Genomic DNA, 23,172 nt, shown 5'->3' on the forward strand with positions numbered 1-23,172 from the left:
ATCCCATTGTATGAATACCAAAGTGTTATGCTTCCCTGCCAACGTGCATGAGAAGGTAGCCCCCAACGCATGTCGTATCATATGTGGGTGACTTTTGCGTTGGCGTTGACTCTGTTTCATCCGCCATTTTTTCCTACCTTTTTTTTCCTAGCTTTTTTTTCCTACTTTTTTTTTCCTAGCTTTTTTTCCTACTTTTTTTTTTGGTTTGGGGACCCATTTATCGCCTGACCATGTTCATATTTTTTTTTTTTTAATTCCACCTTGATAGAAAGGAAGAGAGAAAAGTACATCGCGCTGCTTTGCGTGAGCGATTGATTTGGATGTGACCTTCTTGGGAGAGTTCTGCCACACGGTTGCGCTTCTCTAGAGGGCTTTCCCCGCTTCATCGCGCATGTCCTTCCCCCCCACGTTCATGTCTTTTTTGTCTGCCCAAATGGCGTACATGTGATTTATGGCTCTTTGGCTGTTTTCTCCGTTCCTCCGACGTTTGCATTTCTCCGACGTTTGCACTTCTCTCACTTTTGCATTCCTCCAGTGATTGGTGCCCCTTTTTTTTCTGAGGACAGGCACGAGGAGTGTACGTGGCTGCCCTGTTTGCCCATGCGGTGAGGAACGCGCAGTTGTTTCTTAACATAAAAGCACGGGTGTATGTAACTGCATTCCCGTTAGGGAAGGGGAGTAGATTGGTTGAATCCAAGCAGCCAGGCGAGACAAGCTTCATTAGCGTTTAATCGCGCTTTCATAACGCAAGGGGGAAGGAGCCCCCAAATGAACAGGTCAGCTTCTCCCATTTGCACGAACAGGTCAGCTTCTCCCATTTGCACGAACAGGTGCAGGCGCAGTGGAGCCCACATTGGTGTCGCCCGTTTGAGCGCATTAACATGACTGTAGGGGAGAGGCCCACCCAGCAGCGAAAAGGAGAAAGGGGCCGCGGGCTGCACCAGACGGGACGGACTCGTTAGGATATAGAGAAGGCGCGTATGATCTGGAGAAGCCCAGTAGGACCTAGCAAAACATAGCACGACCTAGTAAAACCGAGTAGGACCTGTAAAAACGGACGAACGGACGAACGGACGAACGGATGAGCGCTCAACCGACGGGCACGATGGAGGGCCACACGGAGTACGAGTTCAAGGATAACCTAATCATAAATATTATCAGGACGAACGACGTGAATAGGCGCTTCTACAGCTACACGGTAAGTTAGCGCAGGGAGAAGAGGCGTGCTAAGCGTGCACGCGTGTGGAGTTGCGTGAGGTTGCGTGGAGTTGCATGGTGTGTGAGGTTGCGTGGAGTTGCGTGGTGCGTGGAGTTGCGTGGTGTGTGGAGGCACGCTTCTCCGCGTCTGTGCCGTCCACCCGGTGCAACTCACCGCTGAATCCACTCACCTCCCGATTAGCTTACCACTCAATCCACTCGCCCCGTCCTGTCCTGTCCCCCCCGCAGGAGTACGTGCTCGAGTTCAAAGCGCTGAACAGCCAGAAGGTGCTGAAGAAGAGATTTTCAGAATTCGTCACTTTTTACGAGCAGCTGAAAAATGAATTATTGGACAAGTTTAGCGAGTATTTGGAGAAGGTACGTCGTCGATCGGGGGTGATACCCCATGGGGGATGCTTCCCTTCCGGATGATTTACCATCAGAGGAGAGCTTCCTTCCCGATAAGTTACCATCAGAGGAGAGCTTCCTTCCATGAGTGGTCATGTAATTTTTGCAATCTTTTTTTTTTTCCCCCATCAGATCTCCGTTTTGCCGTCAAAGAAGGTGTTCGGCCGACTGAATTACAATTTTGTGGAGGAGTAAGACTGCATGGAGGGATGCACTCAGAGGAGGGCACCGCATCTCCTCTTTACTGCTTCTCCTCTTTACTGCTTCTCCTCTTTACTGCTTCCCCTCTTTACTGCTTCTCCTCTTTACTGCTTCCCCTCTTTACTGCTTCCCCTCTTTACTGCTTCTCCCCTTCACCGCTACCCCCCCCAGGAGGAGACATCAGCTGGAGCTGTTCCTGAAACGCATTTCGAACCACAAGAACGTGTACCTGTGCGATCGGTTCTACGACTTCCTCTGCCTAGATAACACCACCAAGTGCCTGTTCAAGCTTATGTGTACCCAAATGACAGACCTAGTCAATCTGCAAAAATTACTGAAGAAAATCAACTACATATTATTCCTGTCCAGGAGCAACACGTTGAAGAGTGCCGAGTGTGATATAATTAATTTCCTGTTTCATCTGAAGAAGAACCTCCAGCTGAATAACGAAATCAAGTTTTTTATTCTCAATATTTTTCTTCATCACTTGACCTACACCAAGACACCTGAGAACCTCCTTAACGTCCCTCTTATGAAATTTGCCTTCGAGATTATATACGACAATTTGTGCGGTAAGCTCGACTGTGCCGATGAGGCTGAGCGGCAGTTTAGAAGCACAGTCCAGAAGCGGCACATAAGAAGCGGCAGTCTAGGCTGCTCTCCTGGCTGCTCCCCCCCTAACGTATGCGCGCACCCCTACCACTACCCCCCGCAGGTGACAACATCAACGAGGTGTTGCTGAAGACCGCCTCGGAAACGATCCTAAGAATAGTGGATAAAAAAAATGACGTATTCCTGGAGTACTTACAAGTGTATAATTTTAAGGAAATATTTTCCATTTTTAGCATCCTGAGTAGGAGAAAAAGAAAGAAGGAGAGTAAATCGGATAACATAACCTTCAACGTGTATATTCTGATGTCGTTGTTGCTACTGTCATCTATCCATCTCAACGCTATTCAAAATTACTTCACCGTAAAAAATAAGTCCAACAAAGGAATTACAATCCTCGGTTATATGTATGACAGTAATAATATTAACGTTCAGGTGATATGTTGCATTATTTTGTCTCTCTTACTGATGAATAATAAAATTAACGACGAGGAGGTGGTGCAGAAGACCAAGATGTCCATCCTGTTGATACAGAAGGAGATCCAAAATTTGAAGGACGTGGATTATCAGCTTATTGAAATTATTTGCAGTAAAAAAAATATCAGTTTGCTGAACAGCATTTTGGTGTCCCTTTTGAGGGAGAAGACGGTCGTCCGCCAGATCGGCCTGGGAGGGGGCCTTGGCGGCGTTGGCGGTGTTGGCGGTGTTGGCGGTGTTGGCAGTGTTAGCGGTGTTGGCAGTGTTAGCGGTGTTGGCTATGCTGACGATGCTGGCTACGCTGACGATGCTGACGATGCTGGCTACGCTGGCTGTGCAGACCATGCTGGCTACGCTGACGATGCCGCCCGCGGGGGCGACCCCCTGGAGAAGGACCCCTTCTACGAGCAAAAGGTGAAGCACGCGGATTTCTCAAACAACGACATCATTCTGCAGTTCATCCTGTTTATAATAAATATTGGGGTCAGCGAATTTTTTCTCCTAAAGAGGAACTACAAGCACAGGATGAGGATAAAGGAACTAAAGTTAAAACTGAAGAAGCAGCAGCTGAGGGTGGAGAGGCTGCGCAGGAGGAGGGAGAAGAAGGAGCGTGCCATGCTTATGCTTAAGGATAAGGGGAATACTGGTGTGCGTCGACCTCAAGGAGATACTACTACGAAGGTTGCAGAGTCTTCCCACCAACGTGAGGAACAAAGGGAAGAGACTCAGCGGGTTTACAACTACGACATTGAGAGTGTGGACGAGGACTGTGTGTACAAGCGGGAGTACGTTCCGTATGATTATCCCGCAGGGAGGGATGCATCCCCAAGGAAAGGAAGGAGACGAAGGAAAAGACGAGGTGCTAACACGGGGAGGGATATAAACCACCAGGGATTCACTTCTGGGAGGAGCGAGCAGGGGGGCACGGATGGGGTGAGTGACCTCGAGGGGGAAAACGACGAGGAACCGAGTGAAGGGGATGACTTGGACGTGGATGGCGATGAGGATGATGGTGACACAGATGGGACGCTCGGTACGGACGAGACGGATGGCTCAGATAGCAACGATGGCATGGATGACACTCTCCGTGGTGAGGGGGACGACGCAGGGCATCGGTTAGGGCGGGAGCACACGCAGGCGAGAAGGGGACCCGCGGAGAAGGGCGAGGCGGAGGACACGGCCTCCACGGCCAGCTCGTGCGTCTCGTCGTTGTATTCGTTTTCGAGCGATTGGAGTAGTGGCGGCGAGAAGGAGGACGGCCCGGGCGAGAGCCCCGTGGGGGAGAAGCACGTGGGGGACAAGCGCGTGGGGGGAGAGAGGCGGGTGCCCCCAATCGACGTCGGCATGAACGCCGTGAAGGACTTGACGTACGAAGAAGATTTCAGCGTCGATTCGGGCAGCATCAAAGACGAAATGGAGTACCTAGAGGGGGGGGAGCATAGTAGGAAGGGAGGCCCGCGAAGGAACAGAGGTGATAGTAGCGGAGGTATGAAGAGGGATAAGCCTGGAACTGCCTCATGTGAGAAGAAAGCGGAGGTGGGGAAAGGGGAGGTGGAGGAAGAGAAGGGGAAAGAACACACGGCGACGAAGGAATCGGATGAAGTGGAAGCGATAAAGGAGGACATCAGATCGCTAAGAGATGCCAGAAAAAAATACGTAAAAAGGATTAGGAGAATAAACGAGCAAATTCTGTTGATTCTGTGCAACGAAAATATGGTGCAAAGTATATTTAAGTGTGCCAATTTAGATAATGAAAAAATCCGAGTGTATGCATGTCTGATTTTGTCATACGTACCTAATATCAGCGAGATGGTGGCGTGTACGTCCGTTACCCCAGGGGGAGGAGGTAGCAGTGGTGGGTACCTGAAGGTGTGTAGTGAGGACGGGATGGGTGCGAGCACTAACAATAGTTTTCACATCGAGGGGTCAGGAACGGCAATGCCCATTCAAGAGGTGAATCAGGGAGAGTTCGCCCCGAGCGAGAAGGTAGGGAGGCAGCCCGTAGGAGGGCAGCCGCTAGGAGGAGGGCCACCGCAAGCAGGAGGAGCACCGCAAGCAGGACAGCCGCTAGAAGGAGAGGACATCTGCGTGGTGGTAAGCCCAGACGTCATGTTGGCGAAGAAGAACAACAAGAACTTTGTGTGTAGCGTCGAGGGAGATTATTACGATTACATATATAGGTTCGAAATTGTGAGCACTCTGCTGAGGTACCTGTTTAGAGAGACGTCTTTTTACGACAACATCCTGCAGCATGTGAAGAAATTCGTTGAGGAGCACAGGCACTTGGTGAATCTGAATAACTTCAAGATCAGGCAAACGGAGATGATAAATATGGTGTCCTTTTTGGACATGCGGAGGAACGTCGGCGGGGGGAGTGGCGACCGCGTCAGCAGGAGGAAGAAGCATAGGCAGGCGCGGAAGGGGCGGAAGGGGCGAAGCGGAAGGGCTACTGGGAGGGACATGAGTGTGGGGAGAGGTGATGGCATGAGCCTGCGAAGGGGAGATGGCGTGAGCCGGCGAAGAGGCGATGGCGTGAGCGATTGTGAGGGGGACGAGGAGAAGGACCGGATGAGCAGCCACCCAAAATTGGGACGAGGAATCGAAGGGGAGAGGAGAACCCACGGAGCAGCGGTGGGAGGTGTGACATCCGTAGCGGGTGTAGAAGCGTCACCAACAGTGGAAGCCCCCCCAGGAGTAGCAGCCGCATCGCCTGGAGGAGACGCCCTGGTACAGTACGAAACCATCACAGAGGAGAAAAAAAACAACTACCAATGTGTGCCATACGAACCGTCGCAAATATATGACCACATGGATTACGTGTTCCGTTATGTGACGAATCTGAGGAAACTTGGCTTACTAAATAACTTAATTGTGGAGCTGTATAGTAACCTGAGGAGGAAGCTGAGGCAGATAGATGTGCAATTCCTGTTAGAGGCGTTGAATAGGAAGGTACAACAGAGGGAACAACTACGAAGGGATATATACAGCTTGAAAGAAAAATACGAGTATGTGAATGTAACGTATAATGAATACGTTAATTTACAATACGAGACGAACAAGCAGATGGGAGTGATGAATAAACTGGTGGAGGAGTTGGAAGAGATAGACAAGAGACGAAGAAAAACGGCGAGGAATCATAAAGTAGTACATACCAACGTGTGTAATTATAGGAAGAAATTAATTCATGTCGAAAAAATGATTGAGGAAAGCCCCTCTATAAAAAAATGCCTTTATGAGGAGGTGAATAATATTAAAAGAAATGTAGCTCTGTACAAGAAGGATAAAAAAAAAATCTCCCTTTTGATTCTCCTCAATAAGTTCTGTCTCGATGACTTCAACACAGTTAGTAGCAAATTGAAATACCTGAATACATCGATTGCAAACTTGGAACTCCTTTTTAATGAATTCGAGAAGAATGTAAATCTCATCGTGAGTGAACTGAGCTACCTTATCTGTAGCGACTTGATTTTGGTGAAGCTCCTAGGTGACGTGCTTAACATCACGGTGCACAATGACAATTTGCCTTATTTTATTGCTCGTTCCAACTGTCTGAGTAGCTTGAATCAGAATTCCCTGAGTGAGAAAACGCTACTTATTGTAAATCGAGACAGGGGTGGTTCTCCTGGGGAAAAGAAAAATATCTTCAACCTTGCGCAGTCTAGTGAATTGATGGGTGAGGAGGAGGACTATGCTTACTACGACCCTCGTGATGGGAGACGATTGTCTCGGGGCGCCACGTTTTTGCAGAGGGGCCAGCACGCGGGAGGTATGATGAGTGGCATGAGCGGTATGAGCGGCGTGAGCGGCATGGGTGGTATGAGCGGCATGGGTGGAATGAGCGGCGTGAGCGGCATGGGTGGCATGAGCGGCATGAACGGCATGAACGGCATGAATGCGAACTCACTGCACAGCAGCGACAGCGAGGTGGGCCGCGCGACTGCGAAGCGATTCGACCGAAGGAAGGCGGAAAAGACATCCCAACAGAACAGGGGCCGCGCCCTCGGAAGCGATGAGGAAGACTCGCTTTACCCTCATGAGGGGAGCGAGTTGGACGGGCCGGCGAGCAGGAGGAGGGGTGGCGCGCTGCCGATGAGTGCGCTCTACGACGACGAGGACCACATGGGGGCGTTGCGTTACGGGCAGGCGCCCCCCGGCAGCGGGGTGAGCGCAGTGAGCGGTGTGAGCGGTATTGACCGTGTTGACCGTGTTGACCGGGTCGGCGGTGTTGACCGCGTTGAGCGCGCTGACCGCGCTGAGCGAGGCGAGTTCCTGGCGCTGGGCAGCAGCAGCCTCCACGGCGCGCCCAACCGGCTGCGGGGGGAGGGCGCCAGGTACAACGACCTAGCGAGGGAACAGCTGCGCAGGCAGGGACTCCCGGGCAGGAGCGAGCATACCTATGACGAGGACGACGACGAGGGGGCGGATGGACTGACGAGCGAGTTCCACGACATGCATGCGATGCCCAACCCGGAGAGGAGGAACATGGAGGGGAGGAGCCTGGGAGAGGAGGACCAACCTAATGTAGACGAACTTGAAGACTTCGCAGACACTGAATTCGTGTCGAGTGATGAGGAGGACGCAGAGCTGAAGGAGAAAATCAACGAGTACAACAGCTTTAAGAACAGAGAAGTAAAGAGGGTCCAACCGGAGGAAGTAATCATCGACAGCCACTCCCTCACGAGAGAGGTCTTCGAGCAGTTGCTTCAAATCGTCAAAGCCAGGAAGAGAGAGCTCGAGAGTGTCATGTCTAGTGAGAACAACCAGGTGTATAAAAATATACACAAATACAACACGCTGCTCAATAAATGCAACATGCAAATCGAGATGCACAAGAAGCAGTATGTCAAGGTGACCCAGCAGATCGCATCCATTAACACGAGCTCCATGGTGAAGAAGTCGGAGTCCATTTACAAGGCCATCCGGGAGTAAGTCATTCGGAGAGAGCGGTGGGAGAAGCGGGAGCGGCGAGAGTGGCGTGCTTGCGTGACTCTGCCGCCGCAGTTGTAACGCCTCCGCGCACCGTCAACCCTGCCCAACCTCACCACGCAACCTCTCCACGTAACCTCTCCACTGCCTAACCTCATCACTGCCTAACCTCATCACTGCCTAACCTCATCACTGCCTAACCTCACCACTGCCCAACCTCACCACTGCCCAACCTCACCACCCGCAGATGGGACGACAAGGTAAACCTGCTGAACGAAGAAGTGAAGCTGGTGGAAAGCGAGAAGAAGGAGAAGCAAAAGGAAATCGCGTTGCATAAGAAAAAGCTAGACAAAAAGGAGAAGGAGAAAAACCAAAAGAAGGAGGAACTGAGACTCTTGGTCACCGATATGTATAAGCATAACAATCAGATCAAAAAGAGATTTAAAAGAGAGCAGAAGGTCTTACTCCTCGTACTGTATAACTCCTGGTTCATGTTCCATTACATCTATATCGTTTATCTTAATACACTCAGACTTAAGAACTACTTGTTGTATAAGCACAGCATTAGTGAGGAGTGTCAGGCCTCCGCCAAGCAGACCATCTCCAACATCAGTCACTTCTCAGAGCTCCTTGACGAAAACGACTACTGAGGGGAGGCAGCACCCTTCTTCTCAAGTTAGCGGCACTCCGGGATGTAGTTTTCCGAAATCCCTATCCGTTGTGTTCCTCCTCCCCTGATGACATGCAGGGGTGACGAGGCATTTCACGTCAACCTTTTTTTTTTTTCCTTTTTTTTGTCCGCTCTGTAACATATGTAACGCGACTGTACGTATCATTGTGAAGAACTGTATCGTACCGAGTTGTGTGTTTTTTTATTTTTTATTTTTTATTTTTTTTTTTTTTTTTTATTTTTTTTTTTTTTTTATTTTTTTTATTTTTTTTTACTTTAAAAAGTACAAACGTTACGCGAGTATGCAGTTGAGCCGAATCAGTGAAGATATAGGGTTTGCTGTTCTCACAGGTCGTTCAGTCCTTTAGTGGAACATACCAAGCGGGGTTGGGTTGCTTTGCTGCTCTTTTGGAGGTAGCGTTCCGGTGCTCCTCCTTTTCTCCGCCACAAAGCAGAGTTGAACTGCGTCATTTTTTTTTTTTTTTTTCCAAGGTGGTCATCAGGTGGTGTTCCTTTTGATTGCTCTGCTTCTCCTTCTGAGTGCTCTGCTTCTCCTTCTGAGTTCTCTGCTTCTCCTTCTGATTGCTCTGCTTCTCCTTCTGAGTGCTCTGCTTCTCCTTCCCTATTACTAACTGGTCACCCACCGGCAATTGCGCTGCTCTCCGTTTCGTACCTCTCTCTTGGGTGGGCCATTCGTGCAACGGGTGCTGCCCCGACCCGATCCGCTTCTACCTGTTGGCGGCTTCTACCAGGTGACCGCTTCTACCTGCTGACCGCTTCTACCTGCTGGCCGCTTCTACCTGTTGGCCGCTTCTACCTGTTGGCCGCTTCTACCTGTTGGCCGCTTCTACCTGTTGGCGGCTTCTACCTGTTGGCCGCTTCTACCAGGTGACCGCTTCTCACTGCTTCGCCAACATGGAGATCTACCTCGTCACGGGCAACAAAAACAAAAGAATGGAGTTCCAGCGGCACATGAATGGAGAGTTGGAGGTTCACTTCGCCGACATTGACTGTAAGTAGGGAGCGTGTTGCGAAGGGGCTGGCAGGGCTGTCCCTCATTATTACCTCGCGGAGGGAGTGGTTCGCCATCTCCGTGTGAAGGAGAAGAGAGCCTCTCCCCCCACACGTAAACGTAGAGTTACAAACGTGGAGTTACAAACGCGGAGTTACAAACGCGGAGTTACAAACGCGGAGTCACCTCCCCACCCAACTGCTTAACTGCTGAACTGCTCAACTGTGCAGACACACCTCCTTTCCCCTTCTGCCTGCCCTACCCCCCTCTCAGTGATCGAGATGCAGTCTAACGATATCGTAAAGATAAACGAGTACAAGGCCAAGAGTGCTCATGAAATCCTGAGCAGTGATGTCTCAGGGGAGAGTCAAGCAAGAAGGATGCTTGTCATTACCGACGACACAGGACTCTATATGGATTGCTTGGGTTCTTTTCCGGGCCCATACATGTACGTTGTGGAGTGGCGAGACGAGCGACCATGCGTGCGCGTTTATTAGCTAAAGGGGAGAAGTGCTGGCGCTACTCCAGCTATGTCTGCTTCTTCTGCTTCTTCTTCAGCTTCTTCTTCTGCTGCTTCTTCTGCTGCTTCTTCTGCTGCGTCTGCTCCTTCTCCTGCTGCTACTCCTGCGTGGCAGTCGCTTTCCCCCCCCCCGGGGTGAGCCTTCAGTAAGCCCTTACTGCGAAACAATGACCGCACTGCTTTCCCCTCCCCATTTCAGCAAGTGGATGCAAAAAAGTTTGGGCTCGCAAGGAATCGTAAACGTGGCCACGAAACTGCAGGTGAGTCCACCACCCGCGCGGGGTGACAGATCAGTGAGGGTCCCCACGTTGGCTGCTAAGTGGCCGTGTGGGATATGCCCTGTCTGTGGCTTTCTCTCCCCCCATTCGCCGCTTTGCCTGGCCGCTCCACCTCGCCGCTTTGCCTTCCCGCAGAATGACAAGTGCCACGCGATCTGCGTGTACTCCGTGTACGACGGGAAGGAGGTGCACTCCTTCGAGGGCGTCACTCAGGTAACGTCATTCCCCTGGCCATTTCTAGGGGGCATATCTATTGGACGTTTCTATTCTCCAACGAGCTGTCCTCAAGGAACCCAGCCACTTGGCCCCCCAGCAGTTATCCATGCGATGAGAAAAAAAATAAAATATAAAATAAAAAATAAAATAAAAGAAGGGTGTAACCGTTGGTTCCTCCCTTTTCCCTTCTCCGACACTAACACATGATGGGATTCTTTTTTTTTTTTTTTTAAGGGACGAATTGCCGGTCCCCGAGGGTCGACTGACTTCGGCTGGTAGGTTACACACACGTCGATGTTTGTTTGGTCCCGCCGCAGGGTCATGCACGCTTCGCCCATTTGGGATTTTTCGCCAATTTTGGATTTTTCGTCAATTTCGCGCCTTTCGCCCATTTTTCCCATTTTGCATGTTCCGTTCCTCTTGCTTTACACCGCTTCCCTCACTCCCTCACGTCACTCACTTCACTTCCCTCACCCCTTCGCGTGGCGCCCACAGGGACAATATATTTTCCCCTGAGAACTGCAGCAAAACGTTCAGCGAAATGACCTTCGACGAGAAGAAGGGATCCTCCCCGCGTTTCAAGGCCTTCCTGCAGCTGAAGGTGGGTCCCACAGGGAGGAGCATCAGCAGAGAGGGGCAAAGGAGAAACGCTCCAGAATGGAGACGCGCGTCTCTGTATTGTCCGCCGGAGCAGCACGCCAACTTGGCTTCTTTCGCTCCGCATCAGTTCGCACCCTTCCCTTCTTTTTCGCGTTCCCCCCCGTTAGGCCTTCCTGCTGGAGGAATTGAACAAGCAGAGCGCGTAGCTTTCCTCCGTCCTTCCCCAAGCTCAGCGTCTCCCTGAGTTGGAACTGTGGACAGTCCACGTAGCGACCATTGAGAGAAAGCTACACAGCGCTGCATGGATCCCATCGCGAAGGCAGGCAACCATTCGTGTATACCTTTTTAAGACGGAAAGTGATGTACCTGACGGAGGACCAGGACCCCGAGGAGCTGAAGAAGGAGGCTAATGCGAAGTGGGCCAAGGTAAGTAGGTCCACACGTCCCGCGGCGTGTGTTTGCACGTTCGGCTGCGTGTGTTTGCTCGTTCTGCTGCGTGTGCTTGCTCGTTCAGACGCACCCCCTTGTGTAGACATGGGTATCCACACATGCGCCCACCTACCCCCCACGCAAGGGCGAGGCGGAGGAGGCGAACGCCCTTTGGAGACAGGCACTGAAGGAGTGCATCAAGTATTCCATGAGGGGATTCCCAACGAAGAAAAACACAGACATGCAACTCAGCTTGCGTCTCAACATATCCCTTTACCATTTTAAAAAAGGAGAATTCCATGAGTGCATTAACCAATGTGATATTATTTTGGAGGGTGTGATCGACCTGGACGGAGTGCTCAGTCGCTACGAGGTGGACCTTAAGCAGGCGAAGGAGACCCCTGTGACTCCCATGCCCGCCGTAACCCTCCCAACCTGTACGGAGGAGGCGGCCTCACTAGGAAGGGAGCGAGAAGAGGGCACATGCATGCTCAGGAGAGACACGCTGGTGAAACTTTTTCTGCGTAGGGCGTATTCCTATCTGATGCTGCAGGTGAGCTGCGTAGAGGAGGGGGCACCCTCTCTTACGGATCAGATCTTTGCGTATCTGCTCGTTACATGTTGTCCTTTCGACCTCTTTCTACACTCCACCGTCCCTGCTTCCTCATTTCCACCACCTCAGGAGTTCGACAAATGCAGAGAAAATCTCCTTCTGGTAAAACGAATCGACAAGGGGAACGCCGAGGCGATGAGTCTAGAAAGGAAGGAGCAATTGGAGCGAGTCGATTATCATAAAATGCAGAGGCAGTTGTACCGGCGAATGTGCAGCGCGAGTGGTGCGTTGCATGGGTCCAAGGAGAAGGGATGAAGGGGGCGACGGGCTGCCTCTGAGAGGGGTTGCTTCTGAGAGGAGCTACTTCTGAAAGGGGTTGCTTCTGAAACGGGCTGCCTCTGAAACGGGCTGCTGCACCTCGCACAGTGGGGACGCGCCCCCCAAAGAAGCCGCTCCTCGAGCAGCCCCCTTCTGTGTCTCCCCAACCAAAGATGCAAAGAAAAGGACCTCTACCCTCCCAATTTGATGAGCATGTATACGAATGCGCGGTGTCTCAAGGGACATACCCCTCCCATGAACGATTCGCGAGTAACTCGCATGTCATTAACCAACCAATATGGACTTTGTGACGTAGGTCTGCACCTTTTTTTTTGGGGGGGGGAGGTCTCCTACTAGAGGATAACTCCCCCAGAGATGTACAGACTGTATTTTTCGTTGGGTACAGATATACCTACCCCTGCGCAGTTGCCCCTTCATGGCATGTGTTGGGTGGTGTATTCACCTGAACAGGTCAGGCGAAAAGAGAGCAAACGGTCTTTCCCCAACTGGGAGAAATTTGAATTACATCCATGCAGGGGGGGCTCTCTCATTATGTTGATTTGTCCCTCTTCGTATATTTTTTCTTTTCTTTTGGACCTCCTCTCCCTGGACTTGTCAGGGGACTGCAAACAGATCGCTTCATCGCGCCCATCACTCCGATCGCGCTCATCACACCGATTGCTTCATCACTTCTCAAATTGGGTCGAAATGTCGGTGGGTCGTATCTCTATCCTGCTGCGTGGGTCCCTCTGTGCGGTGCGGCCAATGGGAGAAGTCCTTGAGAGGAGCAGCAGCCAGAAGTGGGTACATGCGAGGGGCAGTGCGCAGCGGTGGTCAAACAAGCACATCGGGGCGGGCAGGACAGCAGGGCAGGCACAGCAACTGGGTGACCACTGCCATGGAGCGACCCTTCCTCAGCTCACATGTGTGCCCTATTCGAGATGGAAAAACATAGCAAACAAAATAATCAAAACAATTCGAAGCAAACTGTGATTGCCATTCAGGCGGGGCTTAACGTGGTACTCCCCATTTGTGGCCTCCCCCCTCGGGGTGATGATAACTACCCGAGCTGCTCAAAATTGTTGTAAAAAAAAGGATGATTGGAGGAGGAGGAACGGAGTGGCGCGCAACAGTACATAAATGAATTGCCCCACGCTGATTTGACAACCTTTTGAAGTGTGTCCCGCTTCCCTCCCAGTGATATCCCAAACTGGTATGCTCTTTTTTTTTTCCCCCCTCCAAGTGAGAGCTCCTTTGGGCTGGTAACACGTCATCCAATTATGTATGAACACGTGCAGGTGAAAAGCAACAAGGAAAAAAAAAAAAAAAAAAAAAAAAAGGAATGACCACTGTGAGGGAACACCCTCAACGAAGTGAGCAGGAAAGAGACACCCTTTTTTTATTTTTCGAGAAGTGTTGCAGAGGAGGGGAGTTTCCAAGTAGGAAGTTCCAACTGTGGAGAGCAATCTCAGGGAGGTAATTTATGGAATTTATTTCCAAAGGTATGCTTCCCTAGGGGAAGGAGAAAAATATTTCAAACGGCACATGTGCAGGCAGGATGAAAAACCAAGTGGGGAACTTCAACCAAAATGATAAAGGAGAGACGGAGGCTGCGATGGAAATGGCAACTGTATGGGAGAGGACGAAGGAAGGGATCGACCGAGCATCCCCCAGGCGAGAACTGCAACAGGTTAGAAGGGTATCTCAAGGGGACCACTCGAATGACGAACCTACATACAAAGTGATTACTCAACTGCCTCATCCACACGGGGGGCTAATGAAAAGATTTTTTACCCCCCCGGATAAGGAAAGGGCAGACATCACCCCTAGGGTGACTGATTCACCATGTGATGTCACCAACATAGGAAAAAATATCTCACGGGAGGGAGAAGGACAGGATGATGGTCCTGCTTCTTACCTGCGCCGAAGCTACGGAAGTGAGGACGCGCCGTGGAAGTCAACCCGAGGGAGTTCAGATGATCTATGGGGGGTGCACCATGATGAAGGGGGTGCAGCATCGAGCGACGAAGACCGCGAAGAGGGAGAAATGGACCGGCGTGTTGGGGTAGGTCCAAGTTATGACTCCTTCCTGCGTGGTGGGGTAGGCCAAAGTTATGACTCCTTCCTGCGTGGTGGGGACTGCCCAAGTAATGATGCATCCCAGCGTGGTGACGACAGAGCAGGTGAGGAGGAGCCCCTGGGAGAAGAAAGCCTCGACGAAAGAGAAAAAAGAATCGTCTACAGTAAGGCCGACGAAATAATTAACAGGGACGCCGGGGGGGGAGAGGACTGGCTGTTGAGCGAGGCGGAGGGGGACGAACAGCCAAGTGGGGGGGTGAAGCAGCAGAGTGGGGAGGTTAAGCAGCAGAGTGGGGAGGTTAAGCAGCAGAGTGGGGAGGCGAAGCAGCAGAGTGGGGAGGTTAAGCAGCAGAGTGGGGAGGTTAAGCAACACAGTGCGGTGAGGAGGCGCAACCTACTGGATCGGCGCGCACTCAACCTAAGCGCAGGGGAGCTGCACGCGTTTCTGAAGCGGGACAAGTACCGCCTGACGAAGATAAAGACGCGCATGAGGAACGTGGTCTACAGGTACCTCTACGAGCGTGCGAGGGGGGGAAGCCAGCGAGGTGAAAAGCAGAACAGGAGTCGTGAAGCATCCAGCATGCCTCACACACATGCGATGGAGGCAGGGGAAGAGGCAGAAGCAAATACAGAGGCAAAGACAAGGGCAGAGGCAAAGGCAGGGGCAAAGACGGGCGTGGCCTCCGCACAGGACGTCGCAAACCTTCTCTACACGGAGTGCACCATACGAAGGACAAACATCGCCAAGCTGAGGAACGCAAGTAAGCTTGTCTGTCACAGGAGGAGCGACAAGTGCATGCAGATTTTGAGCTACAATAGTGTGTACGTGTTTGACGGGAGGGGTGGTTGCTCAGAGGATGGTTCTGCTGGTGGATCGGAGAGGGGAGTGATCGCGGGGAGGGTGGCTACTGCGTCCCCCCCACGTGGAGAAGCCCCCCCGCAGAGACCCCCCCCCAGCGGAAGAAGCCCCCCCACGTGCCGCTTCACCTGCAATAATCACTTTGTATGTCTGCAAAGAAAGGAGGACGAGGTGCACGTGTTCAGTCACCGGGTGCTGAGCCTAAATGAGTTTATTTTCTTTAAGGACAAGGAGAGCAAAACGACGAACGAAGAGAAACTAAATCAATTTCTAGACGATCTAACATGCAGTGGGTTCGAAAGAAACTGCAAAAGGATTGAGCTCGATTGGAAAGCATACCCTTTTTATGTCATTAGGGACTCCTCGTGGAAAAAAATTAACAGTATCCATGTTAACGTATCAAACCATTTATGTATATGCACAGAGACAGGCTCATTTGTATATCAATTATTTTTTACAAAAGAAACGATTCAGACCAAATTTGCTGGAAGTTATTTCCATAGGAGTGAGCCCCTTCAGAAGGAGAAAGAAATACGAGAAGCATACCTCAGTAGCGAGAACAGGATGATTCACGTGAGTCATTTTAACCTCTTTTTTCTTCATCGGAACAGCAAGCTTTTTAAGACTGATCTCTTCACTATCGTTAAGGACATCCACTTTAGGCAACGCATTTTAAGTGTATCGTTTTGTGGAGAGTGGATTATCCTTTCTTTTAGTAACAAGGTCTCCGTTCACCAAATGGGCAGTGGGAAGGTCCATTTCGTTCTGCAGATTAACTCACATGGGGATATCCTTGGTGCGGAGGTTACTCAGAAGGCTGCCCAAGTGGATGATCCACCTGTTACCGAGGCAACCAGGTTGGATACTCCCCAACAGAAGCATTGCATCCCTTTCTTGTGCCCCCTCCAAGGGGAGAACCTGTTCTGTCTAGCCTACGGAAGGAAGATAACCGTCTTAGAGCACTCCTCTCACATTACTGTTCGGAAGCAATTTATGATTAACCACTCCGTGCAGCTTTTGAGAAGCGTTCGAGATAATATTTTGGTGACTTATGGAGAGAAGGAGTTACACGTATTCCAGCTGGTGTATGTGAAGAAGGAGTTTAGTTTGGTTTTTTTTTTTAAGAAAGGAGTGAGGGATGCCAAGTGCTGGAAAATACATGACGGGGGCAATACGTTCGAGGTTTATGAGGATGCCATAAAGGTGAACGTCAAGCTGATAAAGATCAACAGGGATGACGAAGTGGCGAGGCGCATTTTTTATGCCACCAACGGGGGTGCCACGAAGGGAGGTGCCACAAAGGGAGGTGCCCCCAAAGGAGATGCCACGAACGGGGGTGCCACGAACGGGGGTGCCACGAACGGGGATACCTCTCACGGTGGCATGGCTCTTGGTGATGCTTCCATTGCTCCCATTGGTTCCACCGGCGCGGGCGCTGCCGGGGGAGCCGCCCACTTCTACGTTAACCTCCTCTACATCTACGTATTGGACGGAGAGCGCGTGGACCTGGTGGTGGTGAACTCGCTGGTTTATTTGATTTACCTGCTTTTCAGCCACCACAGGTACGGCCTGCTCCTGGCTCTGATGCTGCACTTGTACAGGGTAAGTGTGTGCGAGAGGGGGTCACTTCGCAGAGGGGGTCACTTCGCAGAGGGGTGACTTCACAGAGGAGGAGGACTCCCCACCGCTGCGCATCACCGCTGCGTATCACCGCTACACATCACTGCTGCTCATCACCGCCACCCCCGCAGGGAAACTGCTGCGTGCTGACGGACCTGCCCGTGGACGAGGACGAGAGAAGGGACAAGCTGAAGCCACTCATCTACTTCCTGTTCGAAAGAAGGATGAACGATATAATAAAAAACGGAAACAAATTTGGGAGTAATCCACGCAACAGCATCTACCATGTGCAGGTGAAAGACAGACAGTGTGATGAGGATGAAGAAGTGAAAAGAAGAAATGGTTCAAACGGGTTCAACAACTGGTGCAACCATACATCTAACAAGGTCTTAGAGAGCGTGCAGGCAATGGGGCAATCATCCGAGTCGACCTTCTCCGCATCTGCGGACCAATCCATGTCAGAATCAGTCAGTGTTGCATTAAACGGTGCATCGTTCATCGATGAGGAAGAAAACGGCACCGAGTGGCCACTCTCCTCCCATGGGGGAATCACTTCACATGGGGAAGGTAACCCTGGAGGGGAGGAACTCCAGCATGAAAGTAGACAAATACTTATCGATGGGAGAGTCATCTCAGGTAACTGCATCAGAGAGCTTCAGAAGTTATGTCTCCTCGGGATAGAGATTAGTATCAATTTCCATATGGATCTACATGAGTGCATTTTTCAATTCCTAAGGGGGGTAGCGGCAGAAAATTTTTATTTCCATCTCATCGAGGAATACATCGTGAGCAAGAGGATTGGAATAACTCACGACTCGGTTGTGTTTAGTCTGACTGAATACTTCAAGCGGCTGTACAGGATATTCTCCGAGTACGATGACTCATGTTATGACGTGTTTTTGTTCTTTTGCAGCCTCGTTGGGGAGCCTCTAAACGAGGAGCGTCCGAATGGGGAGCGTCTGAATGGGAAGCTTCTGAATGGGGAGCTTCTAAACGAGGAGCTTCTCAGCGAGGTTGTATTCTCCCCTTTGGGGGAAAGCGGCGATAGTAGCGATGAAGGTGTTGACGGGAGTGGCGGTGAAGGTGGCGATGAACGTGACTGTGAAGGTGGCGAAGATCCCTACGATGAACGTGACTGTGAACGTGGCGAAGATCCCTGCGCAGACTTGGATATGCACCTGTACCGCCACCACCTGGGCGCGAAGAACATCTCGAGGAAAATACGAAGGATATATGCCTTCGTGTGCATAGTAGAGCTGTTCTTCCGCCTTTTTGAGAGCATAAGTCTGGAGGGAGAAATAGAAGGTATCATCTCACATCTACCGATTCATCTCAGTGCCTTTATTTATAATAAACATAACGAGGACAGAATCACAACAGCGGAGTTTTTTATTTCCTATCTGATCAGAAAAAAAAGCAACCTCTTCTACAGCTTCTGTAGATGCAACAGCTTGAGGAGTGATGAGCTACCGATTTACCTCCCCATGTACATGTTCAGAAATTTTTATCACTGCTACTTTCTCTTCGATTACGTTTTTTCCGTTACGTTTAAGGTCCCCTTCAGTATCAGCTTGAACCGGTTCGCAGTTCCTTTGGAGGAGGGCATCACTCTGAGGAGTTGCCACTCAAACGTGCAGGCAAAGTACCAGTTCGACGATATTTTGAATTATGGAAATATTTTTTTTATATTTTCTCCTTTTCGCGTGGAGAGGGAGAACCACTGCACGTTGAACCGGACCATCCTGTCGCTGTGGCGGTACCTGCTCGATGGGACCCACAGCCGGGTGGGGGTTAGCAGCGTTGTCGGGGGTAGCGGCGTCGGCGTGGGTAGCGGCGTTGGCGGGGGTAGCGGCGTCGGCGTGGGTAGCGGTGCTGATGGGGGCAACTCGCTGGAGTTCCTCTCCCCACGGAGAAGAAGCGGAGACGAAGGCACCTGTCGACGAAGAAACGACCCCCAGAGAACACAAATGAACGATTATTTTAACCTGGACAAAAACGGCTTCTTCCTACTCCTTCAGCTATCATTAAAGGACACCTTTTATTTATTAAATCGGAGCTTCTTCCAATATGATTATATCAACAACTACGACGTTATTAACCTCTTGGTTCGTAATTTGTGTAATTTTTACCTGCACATGGTCATAATTTTTCTCCATTACCGTATGTACTTGAAAAAGACATTAATGCAAAATTTGTTAGAAGAGGAGACATGCGTCTGTATTTATGGAGAAGTTCTTCTAGCTGTCAACACATGCAGACAGTATAACGAAGTTAGTGAGGTGTGTTTGAGATTGGTTCATTTAATTGAAGAAGAGGGACGACATATGCATGTTCATAAAAATATCTCCAATATAGTCAGGTGGATTACATTGCAACTATTTTATATTAACAAACATAGGGAGGAAATGGCTAACTCAATAACGTATTCGTTGATTTTGTTTTTCATCCTTCAGAGTGGCTGTGACGATTACTCCTTTGACTATCTCATGGGGGTTCATTTTGTGAATTTTTTGTTGCGATTGCCTTGTGGGGGATGTCAAGAGCGTCGGATGAGCTCAACCACAGGAAGGCGTCGCTTTGAGAAACTCACCAGGAGGTGTTTCCTCTTTGCGAATAAAAATTACCTCAAAAAAATCAGACCACACGTGAGAGAGGAACGCTTGTTTGAAGCCTTTCGCTTGAAGGAGACCAACTTACGCATAAGGGAGAGTCAAATAAAGAAGAACGTTGAAGGGACGTCCTCTCCGCAGGGCAACTTGGTGGACTACCTGTTGGGGGAGGTGTACGGCGTCGATGTGCCTGGCCTGCTTCGCCAGCATGGTGGTGACGGGGGTAGCGGCGGAGGTAGCGGCGGAGTTAGCGGCGGAGATAGCGGCGGAGGTAGTGGTGGAATTAGCGGTGGAGGTAGCGGTGAGGAGAGGACGGGGGAGAGGGACCATTGGAGCGCCCCACATGGGGGGGTAACACGACCTGTGAGACGTGGTGACGGCTGTGCGTTTAAGAGGGTGCGCTCCAGGAGTAGTGCGGGGAGATCCCCGAGGGGAACGTCAACAGGAGGGAGTGTGCTACCCGGGGGAACATCAACAGGAGGGAGCGTGCCGTCGGGGAGAGTACCTTCCGGAGGGGGGCCGCCTCGGGCGGGGAAGACAAACAAGGAGCAGAAGCAGGGAGATATTTTCTGCGTGAAGTTTTGCAGGAGGCACTACGGGTATATCCTGCTGCTGTACGTGAAGAAGCTGTTGGTGTTGCACCGGGGGGGGCGGTCCCCTGGGGGGGAGAAGCGCGAGGAGGGGGGTCCTCCAAAGGTGCACTCAGAGGGGAGCCCTCCAAAGGTGCACGCAGAGGGGAGTCCCCCAAGGATCCACTCACAGGAGAGTCCTCCAAAGGTGCACTCAAAGACAGCTCATCACCGACTCCGCAGGAAGAACGTGGAGAAACTGCTGAAATATATCCTCTTTTTCAGCTCGATGCGAAAGTGCGAACCAGTCTATGTGATCATCCTGAATCACTTCGGTCGATATGACGTTGTCTTGGATCATTACAGAACAAGGAAGGAGTGGAGAAGCATGGAGGAATATATTTTTGGAAATATTTTTTTTTTAAAGAGAAAAAAATGAAGAGAAGGCTACGTGGGTACCTCTTTTATGCTGACGTATTGGAACACGTCGATGTGATGAGTGATATACTCGTGGATTATATTTTGAGAAACTATTTCTTTTTTCACAATCGGACGGTGAGACTACTCCGTGGGGGAGTAACCCCGAAGGAGTTAATCAGAAGTATCACCAACAGTGCCATGAGCAAGGGAGATCAGAAGAACCAATGTCGATGGGGGCAGACACACCTGATGAGTCTGTGTAAGCTGTTCACTACGACACTGATTCGATGCCAAAATTTTTCAGACTTGGTGAAGCAGCGAGTGTATTATCTGCTTCTACACGAGGCTCGTGTGCCAAGCAACATCCAAAGGTACCTCCACAAAAAAATTTTTTATTCTTATCTAACTCTCCTCTGTAAATACAAAAAGGATCAAGTGTACAGGTGCGTTAAGTATGCTAATGTAGAGAAGTACAAGGAGCTGTTTGAACACCATGGGAACGTGAATGTGCTTCTGCATCTGTACGAGAGACAGGGGAAGCTGCTAAATATCATCGACCTGTGTCTTAATCTAATCAAGGAAAATATTTTAAAATTGAAGGAAGCCTTTTGTCGAGAGGGAGATTGGTTTGTGCCGAAGGACATGACGTACGGGGATGTATACGCAGTTAAATTTTGCAGTCGAATCGATGTCTACGATTTGTATGCCATGCCGTTGAAGAGGAGCGTTCGGAGGCTGCTCCTCCCAAGGGGGGGGGGCACTGCTGACCAGGGGGAGCAGCGGCAGCAACGGCAGCAACCGCAACCGCAACCGCCGCAGCAGGATGGGTCAGCGGGGAGCGGCACCGAGAGGGACTCCTTTTTGGGCAAGCTGCTCGGCCGAGCGCACAGCGCCGCGGAGAGGAGCGCGTGGGGGAGCTACTTCGTGAAGACGCCGCGCTGGGGGGGCAAGCCGCAGCGCAACCGCCCCACGGGGGATGCAAACGGGACGGGTACAGCTCAGAAGCCGAAGCGGGCGGGTACCGTTGGAGACGCAAAGAGAGCGCTCCTGGCGAAGGCATGTCGCATCTTTCTCACACGAGAATACAATGCCGTATTCCTATACACATACATGCTGACCTTTGTCCTGCGAAGGAACAAACTGCAAAGCGACCGGATCAACGAATACGTTCTGTTTTTTATTGTTAACGAGTGTGTGAGGGGTTTCATCAGAGTTTGCGAACAGTTGGGGTGGGGTGTACAGGAGAGTCAGCGTGGTGAAGGGTGCCTCCTCTTCGGAGGAGACGAGAGACATTGCACAGTTTCGCGAAAGTTCCGATTTTCAGAAAAGAGAGAGGAGGAGGAGGCGGAGGAGGAAGCATCACCCCTTCCAGAAGCGATAGCATTCTTTAGCTACCTCTTCGATCAGGTAGTCTCCTTCGTTATAAACATAACCTCACACCAACATGCTGCAAGGATTTGCAAGAAGCTCTTAGCCAAGTATCGAAATTTCCAAATGAAGCTTGTGAGACCTCCTCTCATTGCATTATTGAAAAACATGACAGAGACGTACTCACTCTTTAGTAACAACTGTCACGTGTCGGAGAGGAGAATAAAGGGACAAATAGAAGTATACACCTTTGAGAGGAAGAAGGGGCTTGTGGTTGATTTCCACGTGGACCACACGCACCCCTTCAACACCAAGTTGTGTGCGCGTAGCAAGCGGGGGGGCTCGGCGCAGCCCCAGCATCGACCGAGTCAGCCGAGTCAACCCAGTCTTCAAGAACAGGAGGAACCGCTTCCGGAGAACTGCAAAGATTGCACCCCCCGTGGCGACGCGCTGTGGCTGAGCAAGTGCGAACACGAACATCACTTTGCCTGCTCGCAGAGGTGCCACCTGTGCGGCGCGAGCGCGGAGCAGTCCAGCAAGTCGGTCGCCTAGACGGGCCACGTGCGCCCGCACGGAGGCGCAGTAGCCCTCCCCGGTTGTTAGCTCTGCTTCTGCGCTCGCTTCACGTCTGCTTCTTCTTCTTCCTCCGCTTCTTCCCCCCCCGTTTCCTTTTTTTTTCCTTTTTTTTTTCCCTTTTTTTTCCTTTTTTACTTAATTCTCCTCTTTTGTGCGCCGCGAAACCTGCGCTGTCTGTCATGTCGTGAGTGGCAACACGTCCCTCCTACGCCAAGACGCACGCACATGTGCACGTCCTTCACCCGTTGCCGCAATGGTTGAAAAAGCATCCCTTGTCGTCTCCCTTTTTGTACCACCTTGCTGTGAAGCGCAAGTCGTTCAGCTCAAAAGGGACCCTCTGTGAGATTTTCCAGCAGGTTGGTCGCCACTGCGAGAGCATGCGCCGTTGTACTAATGGTGTTTTCAATTAAGGGGTGGGGAGATCCTCTCCCGTGTTCCCTTCCCCGGCGATTGAGCATTGACACGTGACACATACTGCAGCTAGAAAAAAAAAAGCCACACCAATCGTCGTGACAGCCACGCTTCCATTCCAATCGCGCCATGTGCCGAGTTGACCAAAAAAAAAAAAGGTGTCCCTCAAATGGTGCGCCACATTAGTGCTAAGTTTTTTTTTTTTTTTTGTACACCTCTAATTAATTATTTCAGTTTCATCGCGGTC

The 23,172-nt window shown here is 50.9% G+C and overlaps 4 protein-coding genes across 4 annotated transcripts; all 4 read left to right on the top strand.

The window, feature by feature from the left end:
• Nucleotides 1-1,105: 1,105 nt before the first annotated feature.
• Nucleotides 1,106-8,468, top strand: PCYB_032470 (hypothetical protein; the record flags this gene model as incomplete). Its single annotated transcript, XM_004220918.1, has 6 exons — nt 1,106-1,198; nt 1,447-1,575; nt 1,738-1,796; nt 1,978-2,378; nt 2,522-7,817; nt 8,066-8,468. The coding sequence occupies 6 exons, from the start codon at nt 1,106-1,108 to the stop codon at nt 8,466-8,468; spliced, it is 6,381 nt and encodes a 2,126-aa protein (XP_004220966.1).
• Nucleotides 8,469-9,403: 935 nt separating this feature from the next.
• PCYB_032480 (HAM1 domain containing protein) lies at nt 9,404-11,320 on the top strand (the record flags this gene model as incomplete). Its single annotated transcript, XM_004220919.1, has 7 exons — nt 9,404-9,500; nt 9,774-9,948; nt 10,220-10,280; nt 10,434-10,511; nt 10,749-10,789; nt 11,040-11,115; nt 11,282-11,320. The coding sequence occupies 7 exons, from the start codon at nt 9,404-9,406 to the stop codon at nt 11,318-11,320; spliced, it is 567 nt and encodes a 188-aa protein (XP_004220967.1).
• A 154-nt stretch (nt 11,321-11,474) lies between these two features.
• Nucleotides 11,475-12,411, top strand: PCYB_032490 (hypothetical protein; the record flags this gene model as incomplete). Its single annotated transcript, XM_004220920.1, has 3 exons — nt 11,475-11,540; nt 11,689-12,096; nt 12,226-12,411. The coding sequence occupies 3 exons, from the start codon at nt 11,475-11,477 to the stop codon at nt 12,409-12,411; spliced, it is 660 nt and encodes a 219-aa protein (XP_004220968.1).
• A 1,561-nt stretch (nt 12,412-13,972) lies between these two features.
• PCYB_032500 (hypothetical protein) lies at nt 13,973-22,481 on the top strand. The gene is made up of 9 exons (XM_004220921.1): nt 13,973-15,315; nt 15,511-15,742; nt 15,777-15,920; nt 16,134-16,209; nt 16,263-16,954; nt 17,104-19,816; nt 19,925-19,993; nt 20,027-20,262; nt 20,344-22,481. Exons 4-9 carry the CDS (start codon nt 16,134-16,136, stop codon nt 20,587-20,589), a joined length of 4,032 nt encoding a protein of 1,343 aa, XP_004220969.1. The 5' UTR covers nt 13,973-15,315; nt 15,511-15,742; nt 15,777-15,920; the 3' UTR covers nt 20,590-22,481.
• The last annotated feature ends 691 nt before the right edge of the window (nt 22,482-23,172 follow it).

This window comes from Plasmodium cynomolgi, chromosome 3, assembly GCF_000321355.1.
Source record: "Plasmodium cynomolgi strain B DNA, chromosome 3, whole genome shotgun sequence".
In the NCBI taxonomy this organism is placed as follows: Eukaryota; Apicomplexa; class Aconoidasida; order Haemosporida; family Plasmodiidae; genus Plasmodium; species Plasmodium cynomolgi.